The sequence below is a fragment of the Nicotiana tabacum genome, chromosome 11, assembly GCF_000715075.1.
Source record: "Nicotiana tabacum cultivar K326 chromosome 11, ASM71507v2, whole genome shotgun sequence".
NCBI classification, from domain to species: domain Eukaryota; kingdom Viridiplantae; phylum Streptophyta; class Magnoliopsida; order Solanales; family Solanaceae; genus Nicotiana; species Nicotiana tabacum.
The window spans coordinates 179,680,291-179,703,290 of record NC_134090.1 but is presented as its reverse complement, the minus strand read 5'-3'; the positions used below and the strand labels follow the sequence as shown (position 1 = coordinate 179,703,290).

Here is a 23,000-nt window from a genome sequence, read left to right as displayed (position 1 = left end):
AGAGTAGCTGGTGGAGGAGCTACAAAAATAGGAACAGATGTTGGAGCAGGGTATGAGGTTGTTTTGGCTGGTGGAGCATGGAAAATTATGGAGGAAGTGTCGGGTAATTGTGGTAAAGGGTAAAGCCCGGTGCATGTTGAGGGGAAAGGTCGACAGTAGTGGGAACCTGGGCTTGTGATAGTGGCGGGATAGTTGCTGGGTTTTCAGTGTAGTTAGTGGGGAGTGAAGGTGGAAGAGGTCCCTTAAACCAGGCCTGATACATTTACGCCATCTGATGTTTCAACCTTCGGACCTCATCTTTTAGTTCCGATTCTGATTCTACAATCTCCCTTGGTAGGTCTACAACCCCAGTGTCTATTTCTTTGCTAGCCATGGCTACCTTGCTCTTTGACCTTGTGTTGTATGGTCGAATCGCCAAAGTGACACAAACTAACCACCCTCTGTTATGATAACAATAAAAGTAACAAATAGGAGCAAAACAAATCCAACATGTTAGCATTAGAGCATTTATCAGATAGAAATATCGCATTGCGTGCAATGCCCCTAGTCACAGTTAACGGTTCTAGATCCAAAGAGGGAGGAGCATCTGGTTACTTTCCAAAGTTCGGCGGTGAAGACTCAGATTGATTACCTTCTCCTTAGAAGGTGTGATAGAGGTTTGTGCAAGGATTGCAAGGTTATCCCGGTAGAGACCCTCGCGACTCAGCATAAGTTTTTAGTGATAGACGTCGGTATTATGATGAAGAGGAAGAAGAAGTATGCTCGTGGCCGACCGAGGATTAGCTGGGGAGCTTTAACCAAGGATAAAGCCTAGGAGTTGGATGGGAGGTTATCCGCTATGGGAGCTTGGAGGAGTAGTGGGGATGCGAGCACTATGTGGTCAACGACGGCGAACTATGTGAGGAAGGCGACAAGAGAGGTGTTAGCGATATCGAAGAGTTTTTCCGGCAGGCACCAAGACGACTGGTGGCGGAATGACATAGTCCAAGGTAAAGTGGAGGCGAATAAGGTAGCATATGTGAAGTTGGCAGGGAGCACAAGCGAGGAGGAAAGGAGAGCGAATAGAGATAGGTACAAGGTGGCAAGGAAGGAGGCAAAGTTGGCGGTCACGGAGGCTAAGAATGTAGCGTTTGGCCACATATACGAGGAATTGGGGGAAAAAAGTGGGGACAGGAAGTTGTTTCAGCTGGCTAAAGTGAGGGAGAGGAAGGCCCGGGATCTGTACCATGTAAGGTGCATCAAAGACGAGGATGGTAGAGTATTGATGGGAGAGTCTCATATTAAGCAGAGATGTCAGGTGTACTTCTATGGTCTTCTGAACGAGGAGGGGGACCGGGATATAGCGCTAGGGGACTTGGGGCATTCGGAGAGTCTCCCAAATTTTAGGTATTTCAGGCGCATTAAAGTGGAGGAGGTCGTGGGGGCTTTGCGCAAGATGAGTAGGGGTAGAGCGACCGGGCCAGATGAAATCCCAATTGAGTTTTGGAAGTGTGTGGGTAGAGTAGGATTGGAGTTCTTGACTAGGTTGTTCAATGTAATTTTTAGGATGAAAAGGATGTCAGAAGAGTGAAGGTCAAGTACAGTGGTACCGTTGTACAAGAACAAAGGTGATATCCAGTGTTGTAACAATTATAGGGGTATCAAGTTACTTAGCCATACCATGAAAGTCTGGGAGAGGGTGGTGGAGGTGAGGGTGAGGAAGACGACGTCTATATCCAACAATCAGTTTGGGTTCATGCCGGGTCGCTCCTGGAATCTATCCACCTTATTAGGAGGTTGGTGGAGCAGTACAGGGATAGGAATAAGGATCTGCACATGGTATTTATTGACTTGGAGAAAGCGTATGACAAGGTCCCCAGGGAGGTACTCTGGAGATGTCTTGAGGCAAAGGGCGTGTCGGTAGCCTACATAAGAGCAATCAAAGACATGTATGATAGAGCTAAGACTAAGGTTAGGACTGTGGGAGGCGACTCGGAGCATTTTCCGGTTGTTATGGGATTACACCAAGGCTCTGCGCTTAGCCCGTTCTTATTTGCCTTGGTGATGGATGCATTGACACATCATATTCAAGGGGGGTGCCATGGTGTATGTTATTTGCTAATAACATAGTTCTAATTGATGAGACGAGGGTTGGTGTTGACGAGAGATTGGAGGTTTGGAGATAGACCCTCGAGTCTAAGGGTTTCAAATTGAGCAGGTCTAAGACAGAGTACCTGGAGTGCAAGTTTAGCGCTGAGTCGAGGGAAGTTGGCAGGGACGTGAGGCTTGGATCACAGGTCATCCCCAAGAGAGATAGCTTCAAATATCTTGGGTTGATGATCCAGGGGGACGGAGAGATCGACGAGGACGTAACTCACCGTATAGGGGCGGGCTGGATGAAATGGAGGCTTGCATCGGGAATCTTGTGTGACAAGAAAATACCACCGTTACTCAAAGGTAAGTTTTATAGAGTTGTGGTTAGACCGGCCATGTTGTATGGGGCAGAGTGTTGGCTGGTTAAGAACACCCATATCCATAGGATAAAGGTAGCAGAAATGAGGATGTTGAGGTGGATGTGCGGCCACACTAGGATAGACAAGATTAGGAATGATGATATTCGGAAGAAGGTGGGCGTGACACCTGTGGATGACAAGATGCGGGAAGCGAGGCTCAGATGGTTCGGGCATGTGCGGAGGAGAAGCCTTGATGCTCCGGTGAGGAGGTGTGAGCAGTTGGCCATGGTGGGTAATAGAAGAGGTAGAGGGAGTCCTAAGAAGTATTGGGGAGAGGTGATCAGGCAGGACATGGTACGAGTGTAGATTTCTGAGGACAAGGCCCTTGATAGGAAGGTTTGAAGGTCAAACATTAGGATTGTAGGTTAGGGGGTAGTAGAGCTTTGCGTACTTCATACCGAGGGTGAGGCGGGGTTGGATTAGGGTTGATCTTAGATAGCTTGCAGTTTATGTTGAATCCACACTATCCTTGTTGTTTATCTTAGCCCCGGGTCTTAGTTACCTGTTACTATTATTGCATGTCATTTATCTTTTGGTTGTTATGCTTTTGTTACTATTATGGTTTCTACTGGAGTTACTAATGAATTGTCTCCTTCTCTTTTTCTTTTTTCTGAGCCGAAGGTCTATCAGAAACAGCCTCTCTGCCCTATCAGGGTAGGGGTAAGGTATGCGTATATATTACCCTCCCCAGACCCTACTTTGTGGAATTTTACTAGGTAGTTGTTGTTGTTGTTTGATTTGGAGAAAACATGTCTTTTTTGTTTTTTTTGTTTTTTGAAAAATGATGAAATATGTAAAAAAAAAATGGATTTTCTTTTCTCTTTTTTTTGGGAAATGATGGGAAAGTACAAAATCTTTTTAGATTTTTTTTTGAATTTTTGGAAAATGATGGGAAAGTATAAAATCTTTTTGGATTTTTTTATTTTTATTTTTATTTTTTTGGCCTTTTTCTTGAAAAAGTTGTGAAAGAAAACTATAATTGGGCCCTACTTGCTTCATTTTCACCGTTCTTTCCCAAACATCGGTCCCCCAAATGACCTTTTTACCCTCAAAGATATAACATGTATCACATAGGGATGATTGAATGTCCTTTTTGGGCTACGGACCCATTTTTGACAAAATTTGGATAGGCTTCCTGTAGGATGCAAATAAAAATGACCTAAAGGCTGACCTAGGTTTAGGGTTCACTAACAAGACAATTCGGGGGAGCGTATGGTCGATGGTGGCTGCTCAAGCTTTCCACCAACTCCATACGTCCGATGGGCCCCCCTCCTAAATTAAGGGTGACTCAACAAAGAGTTCGTGCACGCGATGCGTGCTCTGAGACTTTTTGCAGAAAGAAGACTCATGGTTATGCAAATGATGACAATTTATAAAGCAGTAACACATTAAGAAAAGCGATAAACAAATAACCAACAAGACAAGGAAATAAGACAAACAAAGCAAATAAAGAAAACAAACACCTCAACCGAATATCCTAAAAGCCAACAAGATCAAGTACCAGCTCGAACCTGCAAGTCCCCAGCAGAGTCGCCAGAGATGTCACACCCTTTTTTTTTTACCAATTTCACTTAACCCTATTAAAATTAATAAAAATATTTGTGAAGCTCAAAAAGGTTTTCAATTAGAAAGTGACAAAAGTTGTGTTCAAAAGAATTAACTCAGAGTCGCCACCTGACATTTGATTTCGGTGTGTCAGGTCACCGTTTTTCTAAAATTAATTTTTTTTATTTTAAAACACTTGAGACTCCAAAAACTAAGTCTGCACCAGAGATTCGGGTAAGGGGGTTCATTTGACTCGGGAAGAAGGTGTTAGGCACTCCCCAAGTCCCGTGAAAATGACGGTTGCGTACTCGATCTAGTTGGCTTTTAAGGTATTCAAATTGAGGTAAAAACACACAAAAAGAAAATAAACAATCAAAAGAGGCTCGAGGCCGTCCCTACCTAATAAAATAAAAATAAAAATAAAACAAGAATAAAAGTACTACGAGTTCGCTTTCGGCCTCCAATTACAAAATACTTCGGGGCATTCCCCGGATAAATTTAACTAAGGAAATGACCTCTCGCCTCAAAACTAACAAAAATCCTAAGGCTTGCCTACTCAAGTGTTGACGGCCTAAACATGCTCCTAGCGCTTAAGAAAATAGAAACAAAATTAACTAAAGCAAATAAAACTTATTTAATGCTCATCTTCCTTTAACTCTTCATTTCATGTATTTGGCCAAGCCCAATTCCTAAACATGGAGATAAATTAATTACCTAATAGGCTGGTTATACCCCCAATCCCACAATCCAATTTCAAAAATCTGACTGAGGAACAAAATAAGTGTTGCTACATTATATAGGAATATCAACTAAAACTTTTAAGTTTAAACGAGAAAGCTTACTGCCTAAATAGTTTAAAAATCAAATTATTTGCCCAACGATTCTTAGCCTAAATTAACTTCAGAATTGATACTAACACGTAGACATTCCAGAACAAGGAATCAGCAGCAATACATGTAATTCGAACTCATCCTAACATAGGTCTTGTATACTTAAATTCACAACGAGAAAATTGAAGTAGATGAAATAGTGAGGAGAAGAATCTATTTAAACAAAAAATTCTTTAATATTTGTAGAAGAAATCGCCGAGTACCAAGATTCGACTCCAAATCCGAGTGAAAACAGCAACGAAAACCTAGCAGAAACCATGGACCTTAAGTGGCGGGTGGAACCGAACTCACAATCTAACGCCGAACCTCATACGATCTCCATTTTTATAAACAAAATTTGACAGACTGATATAACAATGGAAGAGAGACTAATAAAAGGAGTCATATATAGAAATATATGTATTAAATTGGATGAATCAATGTGAGACAAGCAATAGCCACGAAAACAGTGTAAAGCAAAGAGAAACGTTTGGCTAATTGCTCTGTCTCTTTAGTTTTAGTCCATTGAACTAAGCGGCTGTGAAGGAGTCGTCCTCTTCTCTTAGGGTTCTAATATTTTTTTGGTTTGGTGAAGGGTGTTTAAATGTTGAAGAAGACGAAGTCAGGTGGCCGAGGACTGGTTTCCGGCGTGTGTGGCGGCGGAAGGGTGTTGGGGAGGCGGCTGTGTGCGATTTTTTTGTGAAGGGGAGAAGAAGGTGTTGCTCTTTTGTGAGGGTGGTTTTGGGCCAGTTGGGTGGTCGTTTGGGTGTTAGTGGCTGAGAGGGGTGCTTGTAGTGTGGATAAGATGGTTGTTGACGAAGCAGAGGGGTCTTGGGCGGTTGGTCCGTTTTAGGTCTGTTAGAGTTTTCATTGATGTTTAAGGTTTTTGTCTTGTATAGGTTATGAAGAAGAAGGAGTGGCTCCCATTTTTTTCTTCATATTGTCTTGGTTAAGAAGAAGGTCTGATGGGTTTTTGGGCGTGGGTCATGGGTTACATGAGTTGGGAAGATTTGGGCTTGCTAAAATTGGGCCATTTCCTTGCAAGAATTCAACTTGGACTAAAAATTCTATAAAATTGGGCTAAGGAAAGACTAAATATTTAATTTGCTTCTAAAATACTTATAAGAAGATATAAAATAACTCTTAATTGATTTTAATAAACTATTTTATTTAAAATAAAATTAAAAATTAAAGTTGAAACTATTTTTGGTATTTTCAAAGATTATTTTAAAATAAAATAGGTTCGAAGTAAATAACTGTCACGGCCCAAAATCCCAACCCGGTCGTGATGACGCCTCTCGTGAGGACAAGGCCAGCCAATCAACAAAACAGTACATCTCTTTATAAATACTTAGCAGGAATAAGTCTAAATCATGGGCAATATAATCTTAAATATGAAATAAACGTGATAGAACAAGGAAAATCATCCCAACTCAGCCCGAAATCGGGGTGTCATAAGTCATGAGCTACTACAGAGTTTACTAATATTTTACAAAGTCTGGAATTATCATAAATAACAAAGATAAGGGAGAAAACGGGGTTGCAGACGTCAACAGCTACCTCGTTACTCCTAGTCACCGCCTGGCCTGCAAAGAATCGACACTCAGGAGCGAACTCAGCTCTGCCTGTATCTGCACACATGGTGCAGGGAGTAATGTGAGTACTCCGACCCAGTGAGTAATAAAAATAAATAACGACTGAAAACATAAAATCTCATAACGGCACAATATAGCGCTATCCCAAGCAGTAAAATCAGTTATACAGTAAAACAGTGAGTATCAGATAATTCTTCTTTTAAAACAGTAAAGACAAATAATTTTCACAGTAAGGATAATCAAAAGCTTGCCCCTCGGGCTCAATATGTAAATCTCAGTATAATATCAGCCCCTCGGGCTCACTCCCAACTCACCAGCACACAACATCAGCCCCTCGGGCTCACTCCCAACTCACCAGCACACAACATCAGCCCCTCGGGCTCACTCCCAACTCACCACACACAAGCAACGGCCTCTCGGGCCCACTCCCAACTCACCTGGGTACCCTGCGCTCACTGGGGGTGTGTACAGACTCTGGAGGGGCTCCTACAGCCCAAGTGCAATATCAATAGGCCTGAAAGCCTTCACACATCAATATCAATAGGCCTGAAAGCCTTCACACATCACACACGAGGCCTAAAAGCCTCCTCATATAACACTCGAGGCCTGAAAGCCTCCTCACATCACTCAACATATCCTCACGTATGGCCCTCGGCCTCAATCAGTCCAGAAAATAATCATAAGCCTCTTGGGCATCAGTAAAACAATAGTGCTCAGCTCAACAACATTATAAATATCATTAAATCTCGAGTTGAGTATAAATGTAGCTGAGTTCACAAAATAATATAATTCAATTGGACTGAGTTCAAATAATATTTCAATTCGTGAGGAAAATAGTGATGTAAATTCACAAAAGATTTCAGATAATTGGCACGAAGCCCAAATATGGCAATAAGCCCAATCATTGTGAAAAACAATAAATCTTTATCAATTACGCGGTAAAAATATTAACTGGGATGGACCAAGTCACAATCCCCAATAGTAAATGACCCCGCGCTCGTCATACAACGCGTGTCCCATCTCAACATAGCAGTATGTTGTGAAATCCGGGGTTTCAAACCCTCAGTGCATCATTTAAAATTATTACTCACCTCGAACCGGTGAAATCTATAGCTTGCGACGCCTTTGCCCCTCAAATCGGCCTTCACGCACGTCGAATCTAACCAAAATCAGAGCGAATACATCACAATATGCTAAGGGAACAATAACCCAATTGAAAAGACTCGAAAAATATCGAAATTCACGAAATTCGCAAAACCCGAGCCCCGGACCCACTTCTCGAAAAATTACGAAAGTCACATCACCGGATTCCTCGTCTCGCCACGAGTCCGTACATATAAAATTTACCAAAATCGGAGTTCAAATGACCCCTCAAATCTTCAAATCTTATTTTCAAATCCCTAGGCCTAAATCTTCAATTTACTCCTCAAAAACATGTAATCTAGTCGGATTATTCGATGATAATTCAATATTATGGAATAGAAATAATCACAAGTGACTTACCTCAAGATTTCTCATGATTTCTTGCTCAAAAATCGCCCCAAACCGTGTTATTTCGCAAGAAAATAGGTAAAAAAATCGAGCAGAAATGCAGAAGCTTTTAATAAGCAAATCTGGTCGCTAAAGACCTAAATATGGTCGCTAAAGGTGCTAATCTGGTCGCTAAAAGTGCCACACCAGACCTGATGCACCAGCACTCTTTAATTTCACTAAAAAGGCTCTAACTCCTTCATACGAACTCGGAATTAGACGATTCTTGTTCCTATGAGTCACAAATAATAATTCAAACACAACTCTTCAATCGAAACTCAATTCGGAGCTCATTTGCCCAGTGTGATATCCATTTCGCTCGTTAAACAATTACTCATGTTTCGCGCCAAAAACCCAATTGCGACTTGATGAAATTAGACCAAAATTTCCAGATCAGTCCTATAATTCATTATCAAAATTCCAAAAGTCTCGGAATCAAATTTGGATCTATAGAACTAAAAATAAACCTTTAGATCATTACATTTATGTTCAAAACGGCAAAAATCTTCCAAAAACTCTTCCAAAATTTGTCCGAGCCTCATGGGATCCCAACAAAGTATACTAACAAGTCCCATAATATGACACAAACTTAGTTGTTTCTTCGAATCACCAAAAACAATGCAAAAATACTAAATTCACCTCGGATTCAAGCCTATGAACTTTGAAACTTCTAATTTTCACATCCGATGTCGAAACACGTCAAAACTAGTCCGAATTATCTCAAATTTTGCAGACAAGTCCAAAATGACATAACGAAGCTACATCAACTCTCAGAATTCCATTCCGAGCCTCGGATCAAAATCTTACCTATCAACCGGAATTCGCCAAAATACTAACTTTGCCGATTCAAGCTTAATTCTACACCGGTCATCATAAAAATATTTCGGACACACTCCTAAGTCCCAAATCACCTAACAAAGCTATCCGAACCATAAAATTTTCATTTCGAGTGCTCTAACACATAAGTCAATATCCGGTTGACTTTTCCAACTTAAGCTTCCTTAAAAGAGACTAAGTGTCTCAGACCTTACCAAAATCATTCAGGAATGACTTCAAATTTTGCAGACAAGTCCAAAATGACATAACAAAGCTAGAACAACTTTCGGAATCGCATTCCGACCCCGATATCAAAATTTCCACTTCTGGTCGAATTTTCTCAAAAACCTTCAAATTTCTATATTTAGCCAAACGGCTCCAAAATAACCTACGGACCTCCGAATTCACTTCCGATCGTGCTTCCAAATCCAGAATCACCATTCGGAGCTACTCCCAGTCTCGGAATTCCAAACGGACATCAATAACACTGAAATGCATTTTAAGCCAAACTGATGCAATTTCTTCTAAAATGCTATCTTCCACAATAGGCGCCAAAATGCTCCCGGGTTATCCAAAACCTGATCCGGGCATACGCCCAAGTCCGAAATCATCATACGAACCTGCTGGAACCTTCGGATCCCAATTTCGAGGTCGTTTACTTAAAATTCCAATCGTAGTTCATTTCTTCAATTTTAAGCTTTCAAAATGAGAATTTCCATTTAGATTTGACTCCAAACTTCTTGAATTTTAATTCTGACCATACACATAAGTCAATATACCTGAGATGAAGCTGCTCATGGCCTCAAACTGCTGAATGACGCGTCGGAGCTCAAAACGACCGATTGGGTCGTTACAATAACCTTCTAAAAATATCTAATACTTGAATTAAATAGAGAAATATGGAACTATTTTTGTAATTTTCAATTTTTGTTCTTAAAATAAAGTAAAATAGTTAAAATTGGGTAAAATAGCAATGTTAGGCCTAAACTAAATATCTAAAAGCTAAAAAGAGTAAAATCTTGGGGAGGGTCAAAAATTACATGTCTTCAATGTTGTAGTAAGTCTCAAAGAAACTTATTCAGTTTTCAAAGTATACGCGAAAGCGGTTGATTATATTGAGACTATAAATAAAGGAAAGATTTAATATCTTTTATTACTATAACTTGTAGTGGGATAATATGTATGTGAAAAGCTACCCGCTTTATTCTCCAGTTTGTACTACACAAATAAATAATATCACAATAAAGTGGTTGTTTATTGATATAAAACTCATATCATAATAAACTTGGAGTTTATTGATAATTGCACGTGTCATGGTGTAAACCTGAACTTTATTAATATTGTAATTTATTCAGTTGGCATAATTGCTTTAGCCATATTAATTTAAGTATGATGTGCAAAAACAAAAGAGAATTTACATGGATAAGTATTAAAGAACTAGAAAATTCTTTATGAATTCTCTTATGCTACATGTTCTCATCAATTAGTAGACCAACTAAATTGGGATTGAATCCTATGAATGTTGGAAATATCAAAGGTGAATATGGGTTCATTCACGTGCCATGTATACCACATAAGATGCATCTATGAGATGGTTACATGTGCGATTATTATTAACCCGCAACATGGTATTTTGCGAGGTAACTTGCTCAATAATTTAATTTCGAGCATAATTTTCAGATTTTCTGTTCAAGAAGTTCATCTTGATAAGTCGGTTTACATCACAGTTGGTTTAGCAAAATAATTTATTGAGTGTCTCCACTTAATAGCTAAACTATTGCTTATGAGAGCAAAGTTATCTATATCAGTTTGTTATATGTTATATACGAAAGTATATTACATTCTCCCCTCACAAGTGGTTCAGGGTTAAGAACCAAATAATTTCATCTTATTATTATTGATGTGCGGTGTATATTTTGATTAACACCATAACACACAAAGGTGAGTTTCCAAAGTCGAGGAAGCAAGTTAGTTTTTCTAACATGAGTGGGAGACATGATAAACAGTTGAGAAAAAGTTAATTGGAATGAATTATTATTTATATAGCTAGATCCTCGAATAAGTAATATAAACTTGAAGTTCATAAAAAGATAATTCATCTGCAATATATTGCAAAACATGTCAGAAGTATTTGCTGACCCAAAGAAAGTAACTATATCCTCACTGAAAATGCTCCTATTAGAATAAGTCCTAGAAGGACAAAGTTTATGGTGCGATTAAATTGTATAGACAAATCGGTTTCAAATAAACTTCTTGATAAAGAGGATGAGCAAATGATCAAAATGATCATAATAAAGGAGGCAAGTGTTCTAGAAGATCACATGACATAACACTTGATAAATCTCAGGAGAGATTCAAGTACTTGAATATATGAATGAAGAGATCTCTATGTTATGTCTATATGAAAATAAGGAGGTTGTAACCGATATAAAATATTTGTCGACGACATCGATAATATCGCTAAATATATATATGAGGATCTTAAGCCTGGAGAAACAATTCAAGTAGAATTTGGTTTCATATGAAAGACATGTAGTTTTGGACATATAGTTCAATCACTCGAAAGTATAAAGTCAATAGGTGTGTGCAATCACTTTCATGTATTTTATATGTCGGCATGACATGAAAACTTGATATACATCTAAAATCTATTTAAATGGCTTATATGACTATACTTATATGATAATCCCTAAAGGATTTAAATTGCTTGAAGCATATACAATTCTTGATCTTGAAGTACCACATCCTCAGTGCAATTTGTGCACATATATATCTTGATATAACTATAAGCATGATAATGTGATAGCGAGAATACCTCTATGAATATATTGAAAGCCATTCAACGACATTACATGAAGACATTATATATCTATCCAAACTGTTGATTTCAATGTGCAATATATTCATGCAAGTTAATATGGCTGATTTGTTTATCAAATCTCTACCGATGATATTTTGAAGATGGTGTACAAGATTGGGATGCGAAAGCTCGAGGATGTGAATTGATGTTATCATCAGGGGGAATTAATGCACGTTGTACTCTTTTTTCCTTACAAGGTTTTGTCCCACTAGGTTTTCCTTGTAAGGTTTTTAACGAGGCAACCAAAAGCCGTATTGTTAGATATGTGTACTCTTTTTCCTTCTCTAGAATTTTTTTCCTATTGAGTTTTATTTAGTTAAGGTTTTAACGAGTCACATTATCTGTTGAATAAACATTCAAGGGGGAGTGTTATAAATAGAATTTTATTTATGGTGAATGTCTATATTTAAAGAGATTCTAGGGTTTATTACTTGATGGCTAAGTCACCATCTTCCTATAAATAGAGGGTCCTATTCCATTGTAAATCTTCCCAAATCAATAATAATTCTCTCTCTCTACAATACTCTTCTTCTTCTTTTATTGTTCATAACAGTTTACTATTTCTTTTCATGTTTTTTGCTTGTCCCTTGCTTGACAAAACTGGAAATAAGACAGTAGAGCCTTAGCCCAACATGGTACTTGAGCCCGTTTGGACATAAGAATTTTTTTAATTTTTTTTTGAAATTTTTTTATTTTTTTCGAAATTAGTGTTTGACCATAAAATTTTGAATTTTTACATGAAAATGAATTTTTGAATTTTTCGAAAATTTGAAAAACTTCAAAAAACTGTTTTTCAAAATTTTCATTCAGGTCACTCACAAAATTTCAAAAATGACACAAAATTATATTCATGTCCAAACACAACTCTAATTTTAAAATATTATTTTCACTTATTTTTTTTGTTGTTGAGATTTTACAATTCTTATGTCCAAACGCCCACTTAGTGAAGCAGCTTAGCTTTTAAAAGAACCTACCAGGTTAACTCTATTATTTTTCTTTCACTCAATGCTCAAGTCTTTTTATCTATTTTTTATTTTTTAATTATAATTGTTTATCATCCGAATAGATAATTAGATCTGCAATCCCGCGTTTTAAGGGATTGTTTTTTACCATGCTCAGGATTTATGTCATTTTTTTTTAAAACCATTTAGGCCTTTCGTGGTATTGCGAAATTTTCGGAATGAAAATGCAAGAGCTATATCTATATATCTATTAAAGCAAGAAAGTTTGTCTTCTCGTTTTGCCAAGTGGCAAGTTATTAAAAAGTCAAGTGACAACCTATTAAAAATACACATGACAACTTAATTTATTAAAAATTCAAGTTGTAATAGCCAGATTTTTCGGCCATTACACAATCAATCATCCCACATTTATGGCCTCTATTTTGTAAAATTTCCATTACTTAATATTAAATAAATTTAAGTTGTAATAGCTACATTTTTCGGCCATTACACAATCAATCATCCCAAATTTATTGCTTCTGTTTTGTATATTTCATATTGTTTTTATCTCTCTCTCTCTCTCTATATATATATATATATATATATTAAAGTAAGAAAGTTACCAATATACTCTATATATATATTAAAGCAAGAAAGTTTGTCTTCTTATTTAGTCAAGTGACAAGTTATTAGAAAGCCAAGTGGCAACCTATTAAAAATACACATGGCAACTTAATTTATTAAAAACTTAAGTTGTAATAGATTGATTTTTCGGCCATTACACAATCAATCATCCCACATTTATGGCCTTTGTTTTGTAAAATTTCCATTATTTAATATTAAATAAATTCAAGTTGTAATAGCTAGATTTTTCGGCCATTACACAATCAATCATCCCAAATTTATTGCTTCTGTTTTGTAAAGTTTTTATTATCTCTCTCTCTCTCTCTCTCTCTCTCTCTCTCTCTCTCTCTCTCTCTCTCTCTCTCTCTCTCTCTCTCTCTCTCTCTCTATATATATATATATATATATATATATATATATATATATATATATATATATATATATATATATATATATATATATATTAAAGCAAGAAAGTTACCATATATAATTGACATTATGGTTAAACCAAGTGGCAAACTAATAAATATCAATAGTATATGATAACTTTATTCTATATTTGACTATTTTAGTTAAATACAGATATAATATATATATATATATATATATATATATATATATATATATATATATATATATATATATATATATATACAGAATTTGAATTAAAAGATAATTTTGAATTTATAGATAAAGTTTTAAAATTTGAATTTAAATTAAAAATAAAATTTATCTTTTTTTTATCATGTTATCATACTTAATTTGGTTAATGATCATATGCAATCATGTTAGGAACTTTTAATATTTTTATAATTATTTAAATACTACTTCGCCTCTAGCAAAAAAAAATTACTCCATATAACTATAAAACTCTTTCACATTTAAAATCCTATAGGTATATTTGAAACACTGTAACTAGATTTGAATAAAACGAAATTCTTTTAAAATAAATGTAATATATAGGGTACACGTCTATGTTTATCTAAATAACAAAAAAGAGTTTACAAATTCAAATAAAAATTTATTTACATATATAATAAAGTAAATATACATGCTAGAGAAAGAAACATCACAAAATCAGTCAATATTAAAAAAAAAAGTTGTTTCTTTTTTCTTCTTGAAGAATATTTGTTTGAAGAGTCAATTTGCATAAATGTACATCAAACAAATAACAAAACTTGGCTATACAATTGCTATCATTAATTTCAATTTAGCACATTCAAGGAATTGAAGGGTATAAGCTGAAACTTCTTCATTTAGCTGTAATCAAGCCAATATTGCAAGGGTATAATATTTTTTTCGTTGAAGAATATTAGTTTTGAATCATTACATTATGTGAAAGGTTTTTTTTTTTCAAACTCAACAAGAGATAAATTGGTTTCTAATTAATAGTTTCTATAGCGACTTTTAAGTGTAATAAAGAGTATATATAAAGAAAAAATTGGTATGATATGAAATATTTTTTTAAAAATGTAAATAAATTATTTCGAAAAATATCTTTACTTTTTTTAATTCAAAGATAATAAATAGATAAGATATTTTTGAACATTAGTAGAGAGTTTTAAAATTATTATAATGGAAGTTATATCATGGACAAACTCAAAAAACCGAAATCTTATGAAATCTTTACATAATATCTGGCCATATTTATTGTTTAATTTTTATAGCTAATATAAATAGATGATATACCGACAACACATGACTATACACATATTATAGATGGATTATATATAAATTAGACGTCATTTAATATTTTAATTTAAATGATCGGGTGAGCACCTATTTAGGCTGATTAGATAAAGCCAAAAGAAAAATATGAAATAATTTCAACCAAAGACTAAAAATATAATTAAAGTTCATATGTAGATAATTTTTATTAAAACTAATCCTTTTATAGTAAAATAAATTAATTTTTTGTAACAACAGAAATAATGACATAAAATTAAGATAAAAGAAAATAAATATTGAAAAAAATGTTAGAAAGATCTAAAAACGAGAAATAAAAGATGACAACAAATTTCTTCTTATGTTTCATCTTTGTTGAATATAAAAAATTTGAAACTTAATCTCATCGATTTCAATTTTTTTTTTCAACTCAAATACATAGATTATAAAATAAGGATATCTTCGAATATTTTTTTTAATTTACATTATGTGTCATTTTTAAAAAATTACTATTACTAACAAACTGATATGATATTCGAATTTGAATTGGAAAACAATTTGAGTAGTTTGTATTGAGGTTAAGCCAAGTATGGTGTCGAAAAATAAACTACTTGATAATTTTAAGGTAATATATGCAATATTTTATAATAATAATCAACTAATTTAACATTTAATGATTCAAAGTTTTTTTTTGTATATATAGGGTATTAAAAATTCAAATTCTGGGGTGAGATATCGATAAACTTAAAGTGGCGTCATACTGAAATAAATCCGGCCAAAGAATTATTTAAATTTTAGATAGCTGATTAAAGTGAATTTTAAATTAAGGATAATATCTTCACTTGCATCATTATAAAGATAATCATTATTATAATATATATAAAGTTTTAGAAATTAAAATTTCAAAATAGAAATATTTTTTGAAAGATAAAATCATACCAAATAAGAGTTCAAGTCGTAGTATAAGAATCACGTCGTAATTAAAGAATCGTTTATATCGTGTCAACCTTTGTGTTTTACCATAAATATGAGTTATTATTTTAATTTGTGGCTATTTTTAGATTTCAATGACACCTATGAGAATAGTGCAAAAATAAAATTATCACTACGAATTGAGAAAATGCTAGTCTTTTTTCACGTAGTGTTTCTTAATTAATATCTGACGATTATCTATAATTATTTAGAAGGTATAAATGTTAAGGTTATTTACATATAATTCAAATAACTTAGATATTTAACATGGTTAATGTCAAATATCAAAATGGGGTAAAAATATTCACTAGCTAAAGAATTTTTTATATTTTAAGAAAGCCAACTAAAATGAGTTTTGAATTAAGAATAATATTTTCAATTACATTATTATAAAAATGATTATTATTGAAAAATAATATTTTAGAAACTGAAATTTTAAGAAAGAAATATTTTTTAAGATATATCAACACACCAAATAAGAGTTCAAGTAGTGGTAAAAGAGTTAAGTCTTATCCAAAGAGTCATTCATTGTCTCAATATTTGATTGTCTTGCCTTAAATATGAGTTATTATTTTGCTTCCTGACTATTTTTAGGATCCAATGACACCGGCAAGAATGGTATCAAAAAAGAAAAATAGAAGAAATTATTTTTTTTCATGTAGTTAATATCCAATGATTATCTATATTTACTGAGAAAGTGTAAATTTTAAAATTATTTACATACAATCCAAATAACTTAAATATTTGACATGATTAGTGTCCGCGCATCCGCACGGGTACTAATACTAATTCTATTCTAATAATAAAAAGGGAGAAGGTAAAAAAAGGTAAAATATAAGAGAAATAAATTCTTTTTGAAATTAAGTCAAGGATACATTATAAAATGATAGAAAGAGAGAAAACGAAATATAAACCGAAAGAATATTAATACAATTCAGGTAAGAAAAGCTCCTAAAAAAGGTGTGATTACTTTTAATTTCCTTGTAGGAGATTTTCCTTTGCTAAATTGGACCATAAAAGAAATGGACATAAGATTTTAATATTTCTTTGCAACCATGTTTTAAGTCGGAGAGCCTTGTAGTATTTTTCCATTTTTTTTTGTATAATCATCTCGTAATAACTCACTAGACCCTGTGTGTGACCTATAGGTCACGAGTTAGAGCCGTGAAAACAACTACTAATAACTCACTGAACCCTGCGTGAATGTGAGGAGCGATGTGCACTGAGCTGCCCTTTTTAGAAACTCACTAGACTGATTAAGAGTGGGGGCAATTCATTCATCCCATCTCGTCATACTTACTTTTCGTGCACAAATCCGTGTATACGATCGATACCGAGGGCCCCGATATCAAGGCTACTGTGGCACTCCACGCCCGATATCGAGAAACTCGAAAGAGAATTTGAAGTGTGATCCCGAGGTGCATCCCTCGAGGGAGCATATCGAAGGTTCACTGTGGTCAATCTCAGAACAGTACAAATTGACGATCGTCATGGAAAGGCGGGAAAGCTCCTAGGTACACGTGGTTAAAGCTGATCAAGTTTTCAAGAATAGTACAAATACGTACTAAGCCATTATACAGCTGTACTAATAGCATTTTCTCATTATCATTAGACATGTACTATGTTGGGATTCCTCACTCCTATATAAAAGAGACCCTTGTCATTTTTTAACAGACATGAATATTGAATACAATAGAACATTCTCTGCTTTTTCGCCTAAACGTGCTCAACAATTACTCTACAGCTTTATTGTTCCTCATTTATTGTGTTCATTCATTGTTCTTCATTTATTGTTCATTATCATCCGTCAAAGGCTACCCTCGAGGTCCCGTATCGCTGAGCTCGAGGCCCTTAATCTTTTGACCACACTGACTTGCTTATCATTTCTTGCTCATTTACACTTAGCATTATTCACATAACAACTAGTGTCAAGATAAATCACGAATTTTTAGAATCACAAATCAAATATAATTGTTAATACCGTTTTCAAGGTAAACAGTTTGACACCTACCGTGGGGCTAAAAATAATAGTGATTGTTTTGGTGCTAGTTTTCTAATAACACACGTTATTCTTCACACTTTTTCTTGTCAAAGATTCTTTGATTTCAGGCTTAATCATGTCTAGCACAAAAAATTCACCTATTCACGACATTGAGGGACTTGGAGAAAACATCGGCACAGGGCTTGGTGTATTACCTATAAACCCTGAAGAAGTGCCAAACGTGGAACCAGTTGATATCAGCTCCCATAACGCTCTAAACATGGAAGCAGGCGCACGTAAGGAATAAACGCAGGGAAACCCAAGCTAGAGGCCAAGAAGCACGAGGAATGAAAGAAGGAGGAGTCAACCTCTAAGTGATATTCGAAATGCTGCAAGCTCAGCAAGTCTCCATCGCTCAACTTCAAAGTCAGAACAGAACCCCTAACGGCTAACACCACAGAACCAGTAAATAAGCAGTACGAACCAGTGCTAGAAAGACCCGATGAAAGTGACTCGGGGACTGACCCCACAATCATGAAAATGCTCGAGGAATTGACTAAAAGAATCGAGTCGGGAGAAAAGAAGATAGAGGCTAACCATAAAAAGGTGGAGACTTATAACTCGAGGGTCGATCATATCCCGGGAGCACCCCCGATTCTGAAAGGTGTAGATTCAAATAAGTTCATGCAGAAACTTTTACCATCAAGTGTGGCTTCAAAGCCCATCTTGAAGAAATTTAGAATGCCCGATGTCCCGAAGTATAACGAGACCACGGACCCCAATGAGCACATTACCGCTTATACTTGTGTTGTAAAAGGGAATGACTTAAAGGATGACGAGATTGAATCCATCTTACTAAAGAAATTTGGAGAAACACTATCGAAGGTAGCCATGATGTGGTATCACAACCTACCCCTGAACTCGATGGATTCATTTGCCATGTTGGCAGATTCTTTTATGAAGCCACATGCTGGCGCCATCAAGGTTGATACAAGGAAGTCCGACGTGTTCAAGATAAAACAAAGGGAGAACGAGATGCCGAGGGAATTTGTATCTCGCTTCCAGATGGAGCGAATAGAATTACCACCGGTATCCGATGACTGGGCAGTGCATGCCTTCACTCAGGGCTTGAACGAACAAAGCTCGATAGCTTCGAAGCAGCTAAAGCAAAATTTGATTGAATATCCCACCGTGACCTGGGCAGATGTGCACAACATGCATCAATCGAAGATCAAGGTTGAAGACGACCAATTGGGAGCCCCCTCTGGCTTAGTATATCCAAGTAGACTCCTAGTAAAGGAACCAAGGGAGTCGAAATTAGGCAAAGAAAGGTATCAACCATACTTCAAAGATCAAAGAGACACTTCGAGGCGGAATATACCTCGAAATGATCGAAGAGTAGTTCAAGGCCAAAATTCCCGGGGACTTATGAGAAAGACCGGGTTTGACAGGCATTCGAGGCTAATGGAGGCACCCCTCTTGTTAGAATACAACTCTAAATCAATGTCTCAGACATCGTATCAGCCATGGGTAGAATCTGGGATACCAGATGGCCGAAGCCCGCACAGTTAGATCCTTCCCTAAGGAACCCTAACTTGATGTGCGAATACCATGGCATTCACGGTCATAGGATCGAGGATTGTAGACAGCTCCAAGAGGAGGTGGCCCGACTGATCAATGAAGGGCACCTTCGAGAATTCCTCAACGATCGAGCCAAGAACCACTTTCAAGAAAGAAAGGCGAACAAAAAGAATGGACCAGAAAAACTTCAGCACATCATTCACATGATCGTTGGGGGAACCGACGTCCCACAGAGGCCCATGTTCAAACGGGCCAAAGTGTCCATCGCAACAGAAAGGCAAGCTCGGAGCTATATACCCGAGGACGCCCTTACATTTCGAGAAAAAGATATCGAGGCCTTGTCCCAACCACAAGGTCTAGCATTATCACAGTCTCACTACATTAAAAAGGTACTTGACAAGTTCAAGTATTTGGATTTCAAAATTGCCAAGATTCCAATTGACGTGAGTTATGCACTTCAAAAGAATGAAGGTGAAAGTGACTCACAACTGGACTATGCAAGAGTATTGGGAAATTTGATGTATATCATGAATTATACCGACCAGATATAGCATGTGCTATTAGCAAACTGAGTCGGTTTACAAATAATCCCAATCAAATACATTGGATGGCAATGAAACGAATTTTGGGATATCTGAAACATACCCAAAATTATGCTTTGCATAATAACAAATATCCTTCCGTGATCGAGGGATATAGTGATGCAAATTGGACCACCGGATCATCTGAAGTTAAATCCATGAGTGAATATGTTTTCACAATTGGGGGTGGAGCAGTGTCTTGGAAATCATCCAAACAAACGTGCATCGCCCGTTCTACGATGGAATCTGAATTCATAGCTTTAGATAACGCCGATGAAGAAGCTAAATGGCTCCGGAATTTCTTGGAAGATATTCCATTTTGGCCCAAACCTTTGGCACCTATTTTCATACATTGTGATAGCCGCTTAGGCAGGGCAGGGAGCGTTATGTATAACGGAAAATATCGTCATATTAGACGGAGGCACAATACTGTTAGACAACTACTCTCTAGTGGTGTTATCACAATTGACTACGTAAAGTCAAGAGATAACGTGGCGGATCCACTTACAAAAAGCCTATCTAGAGAAGCAGTTGAAAGATCATCAAAGGGAATGAGGTTAAAGGCTTAAAGTCCTAGGACAAGTCATCATGGAGGTAACTCTACCTAGTAGACTGGAGATCCCAAGAGCTAGGTTCAAAGAGATCAAACAAAGTTATGAATGACGTTCAACATTGTCAACTAACTCAACACATTCTCGTGATGAAGATAATGTTCAAAAATGAGGTAAAGCATTAACGTTTTTTGATGAGTCAATAAAGCTTAAAGCTTTTTAATTATTTACTAAGCCTGGCAGGATATGACCAGATAGTGTGTCTTTAGGATTACACGTTTAGGAATCACCTATGTGAGTGTGAAGTGTAAGCCGCTTCAAGAAGAATGAAAGTAATGGCCCATTCTCTAAGCACTCTGAAACCAGGCAGTGTTCATGGCTGAAACGAACACAACCGTGAGAACCATAGATGGTTAAGGATTGATTGTGTGACTTATGTTGTCTAGGTATACGACAAAGCTCGACGGTTCAAAGATATCAAATCTACCGATTGACCGAGTATATCAGATATAAGTTCACTACGGAAAGTTCAAAGGAAAATCTACTTATCTAGATGCAATTAATTCTTGCATGTGAAACACACACACGTCCGTACATTCCTTTAAATTTATAGTCATTCCCCATTCACGTGGGGGATTGTTGGATTTTTGTTATTAATAACAAAAGAAGTGTGAATGAAAAATGGTGGGAAAAGAAATGGAGGGAAGTGAAATTTTGAATAAGTTCACTTTACTAATGCACTTTATCCCTCATTAGGGCCCGACTAAACCCGAATTTGCGCTGGGAAGTCCCACATTGGAGGTAAAGCGCTCCCTAACAAAGGCGACTTTATATCTAGGAACTCGAACTCGGGACTTTTGGTTAAGGATGAATGAGTATTTACCACTCCACCACAACCCTTGTTTGTAGTTTCACAAAATTTTATTTGTTCGTAATACGTAGTTACACTTTATATGTGTCCCCAACTATTTTAGAGTCGAGATTATTAACAATTCTGCATTTGCGAGGTTGCATATTTGTGGAGAGACACTTTGTTGATATTAAGGAGTTGCCTGTATTGAAAGACATATCTTTACTTCTCTTTCTCCCTTTTTTTAGTTGTATGAAATGTAATGTTACGAATTTTGTAGGTCTTACCGGATGAATAGAAAGACCGAGTGAAATGCACCAAGTGTTATGATTAATGTTGTAATTATATGTGTTGGCGCTATTTTTTGGAAAGTTCTAAGATCCTCGAATTAATTAGAGGAGAAGACACCCATCAAATTATAAGATTGGAGTCCAATAATAATTGCCTCATAACATACATTTCCTATTTTTCTATTTAACAACAATGCTATTGGAATTAAAATTTATAATATCCAACTTCATAATTTTCTCATAAAACCTTAAAAAGTTGAAGTGCCAAGTGTTAAGCTTAGCAGCTCCCTTAATTTTTATTTATTTTTTTGAAAAAGGGCTGATCCTAATTTCTTTTCCCTGCAGAGTCGGATTCAAAATTTAAATTTAATAGGTTAATGTTTTAAATTTTTTAGTCTTAAACTTATTGTATTGTAAAATTATCAGCACAAATCTAATACTTAATGTGAAATTTTACATTAGAATAATTGAGCTTCCTACTTTTCAATTTTATAACTCATATTTCAATTTACAACAAACTAGCCCAAAAATATTAGGCTAAAATTCAACATCCAACTCCAATAGGTTCTCAAAATTACTATTTAATTTTTAAAAATGATTACTCAAGCTTTTAAATTAATTTTCGAATCAGTAATTGTGACTCAAATATTAATTCAACAAACCAAATTCATTTGGGTGGTGAAAATTAGATTTTTAACAAGCTTAAATATGTAGGTTTAAATTTCGAATTTGATTTTGTGAGAAATTTGGAGTGAGTGCTATTTAGATTTGTTAGAAATAATATAAGGAGGTTGTATATAAAATTTGAAGTCATTTAATGGAGATTTGGGCTGGTTTTGAACAAGAATTGCAACTGAAAATCGTGGAAGAAGTTCGTCTACAAACGCTTGTATAAAGGTGTATAAAAGTGTATAATAATGTATAAGGTGTGTTTCTACACTCATATACACTGTTATACAAGATTATACATAATTATACAAAAAACTGACTTCGTCTTCTTCCTTGCGTCTTTTATGAAATTTAACTCAAATCTTGCTCAAATCTACTTCAAATCACTTTAAATTTAAATTTTGAACTCCTTTTGATATTTTCAATCAATTGGGATAACACCCAATCTAAACAACTAAAAATTCAAAAAAAAAAAAAAACCATTTTCGAAAGCAAAGCTTTGAATGGTCGTCAATGGTGGACTTCTACTCATCAATTTTCTTACATTAAAAGCAGGTGACACAAAAGGAGAAGCAGAAAATACACGGT

The 23,000-nt window shown here is 35.7% G+C and overlaps 1 protein-coding gene and 1 long non-coding RNA gene across 2 annotated transcripts; one reads left to right on the top strand and one right to left on the bottom strand.

Annotated features, from left to right (window-relative positions):
- The first annotated feature begins 838 nt into the window (after positions 1–838).
- On the top strand, positions 839–1,570 carry LOC142166157 (uncharacterized). Its single transcript, XM_075224583.1, has one exon. It carries the CDS (start codon positions 839–841, stop codon positions 1,568–1,570), a length of 732 nt encoding a protein of 243 aa, XP_075080684.1.
- Positions 1,571–6,287: 4,717 nt separating this feature from the next.
- Positions 6,288–8,060, bottom strand: LOC142166604 (uncharacterized). Its single transcript, XR_012697008.1, has 3 exons — positions 8,005–8,060; positions 7,593–7,660; positions 6,288–6,537 (listed from the first exon to the last, which is right to left on the bottom strand). It is a non-coding gene; the product is annotated as an uncharacterized LOC142166604 (long non-coding RNA).
- Between the last annotated feature and the right edge of the window lie 14,940 nt (positions 8,061–23,000).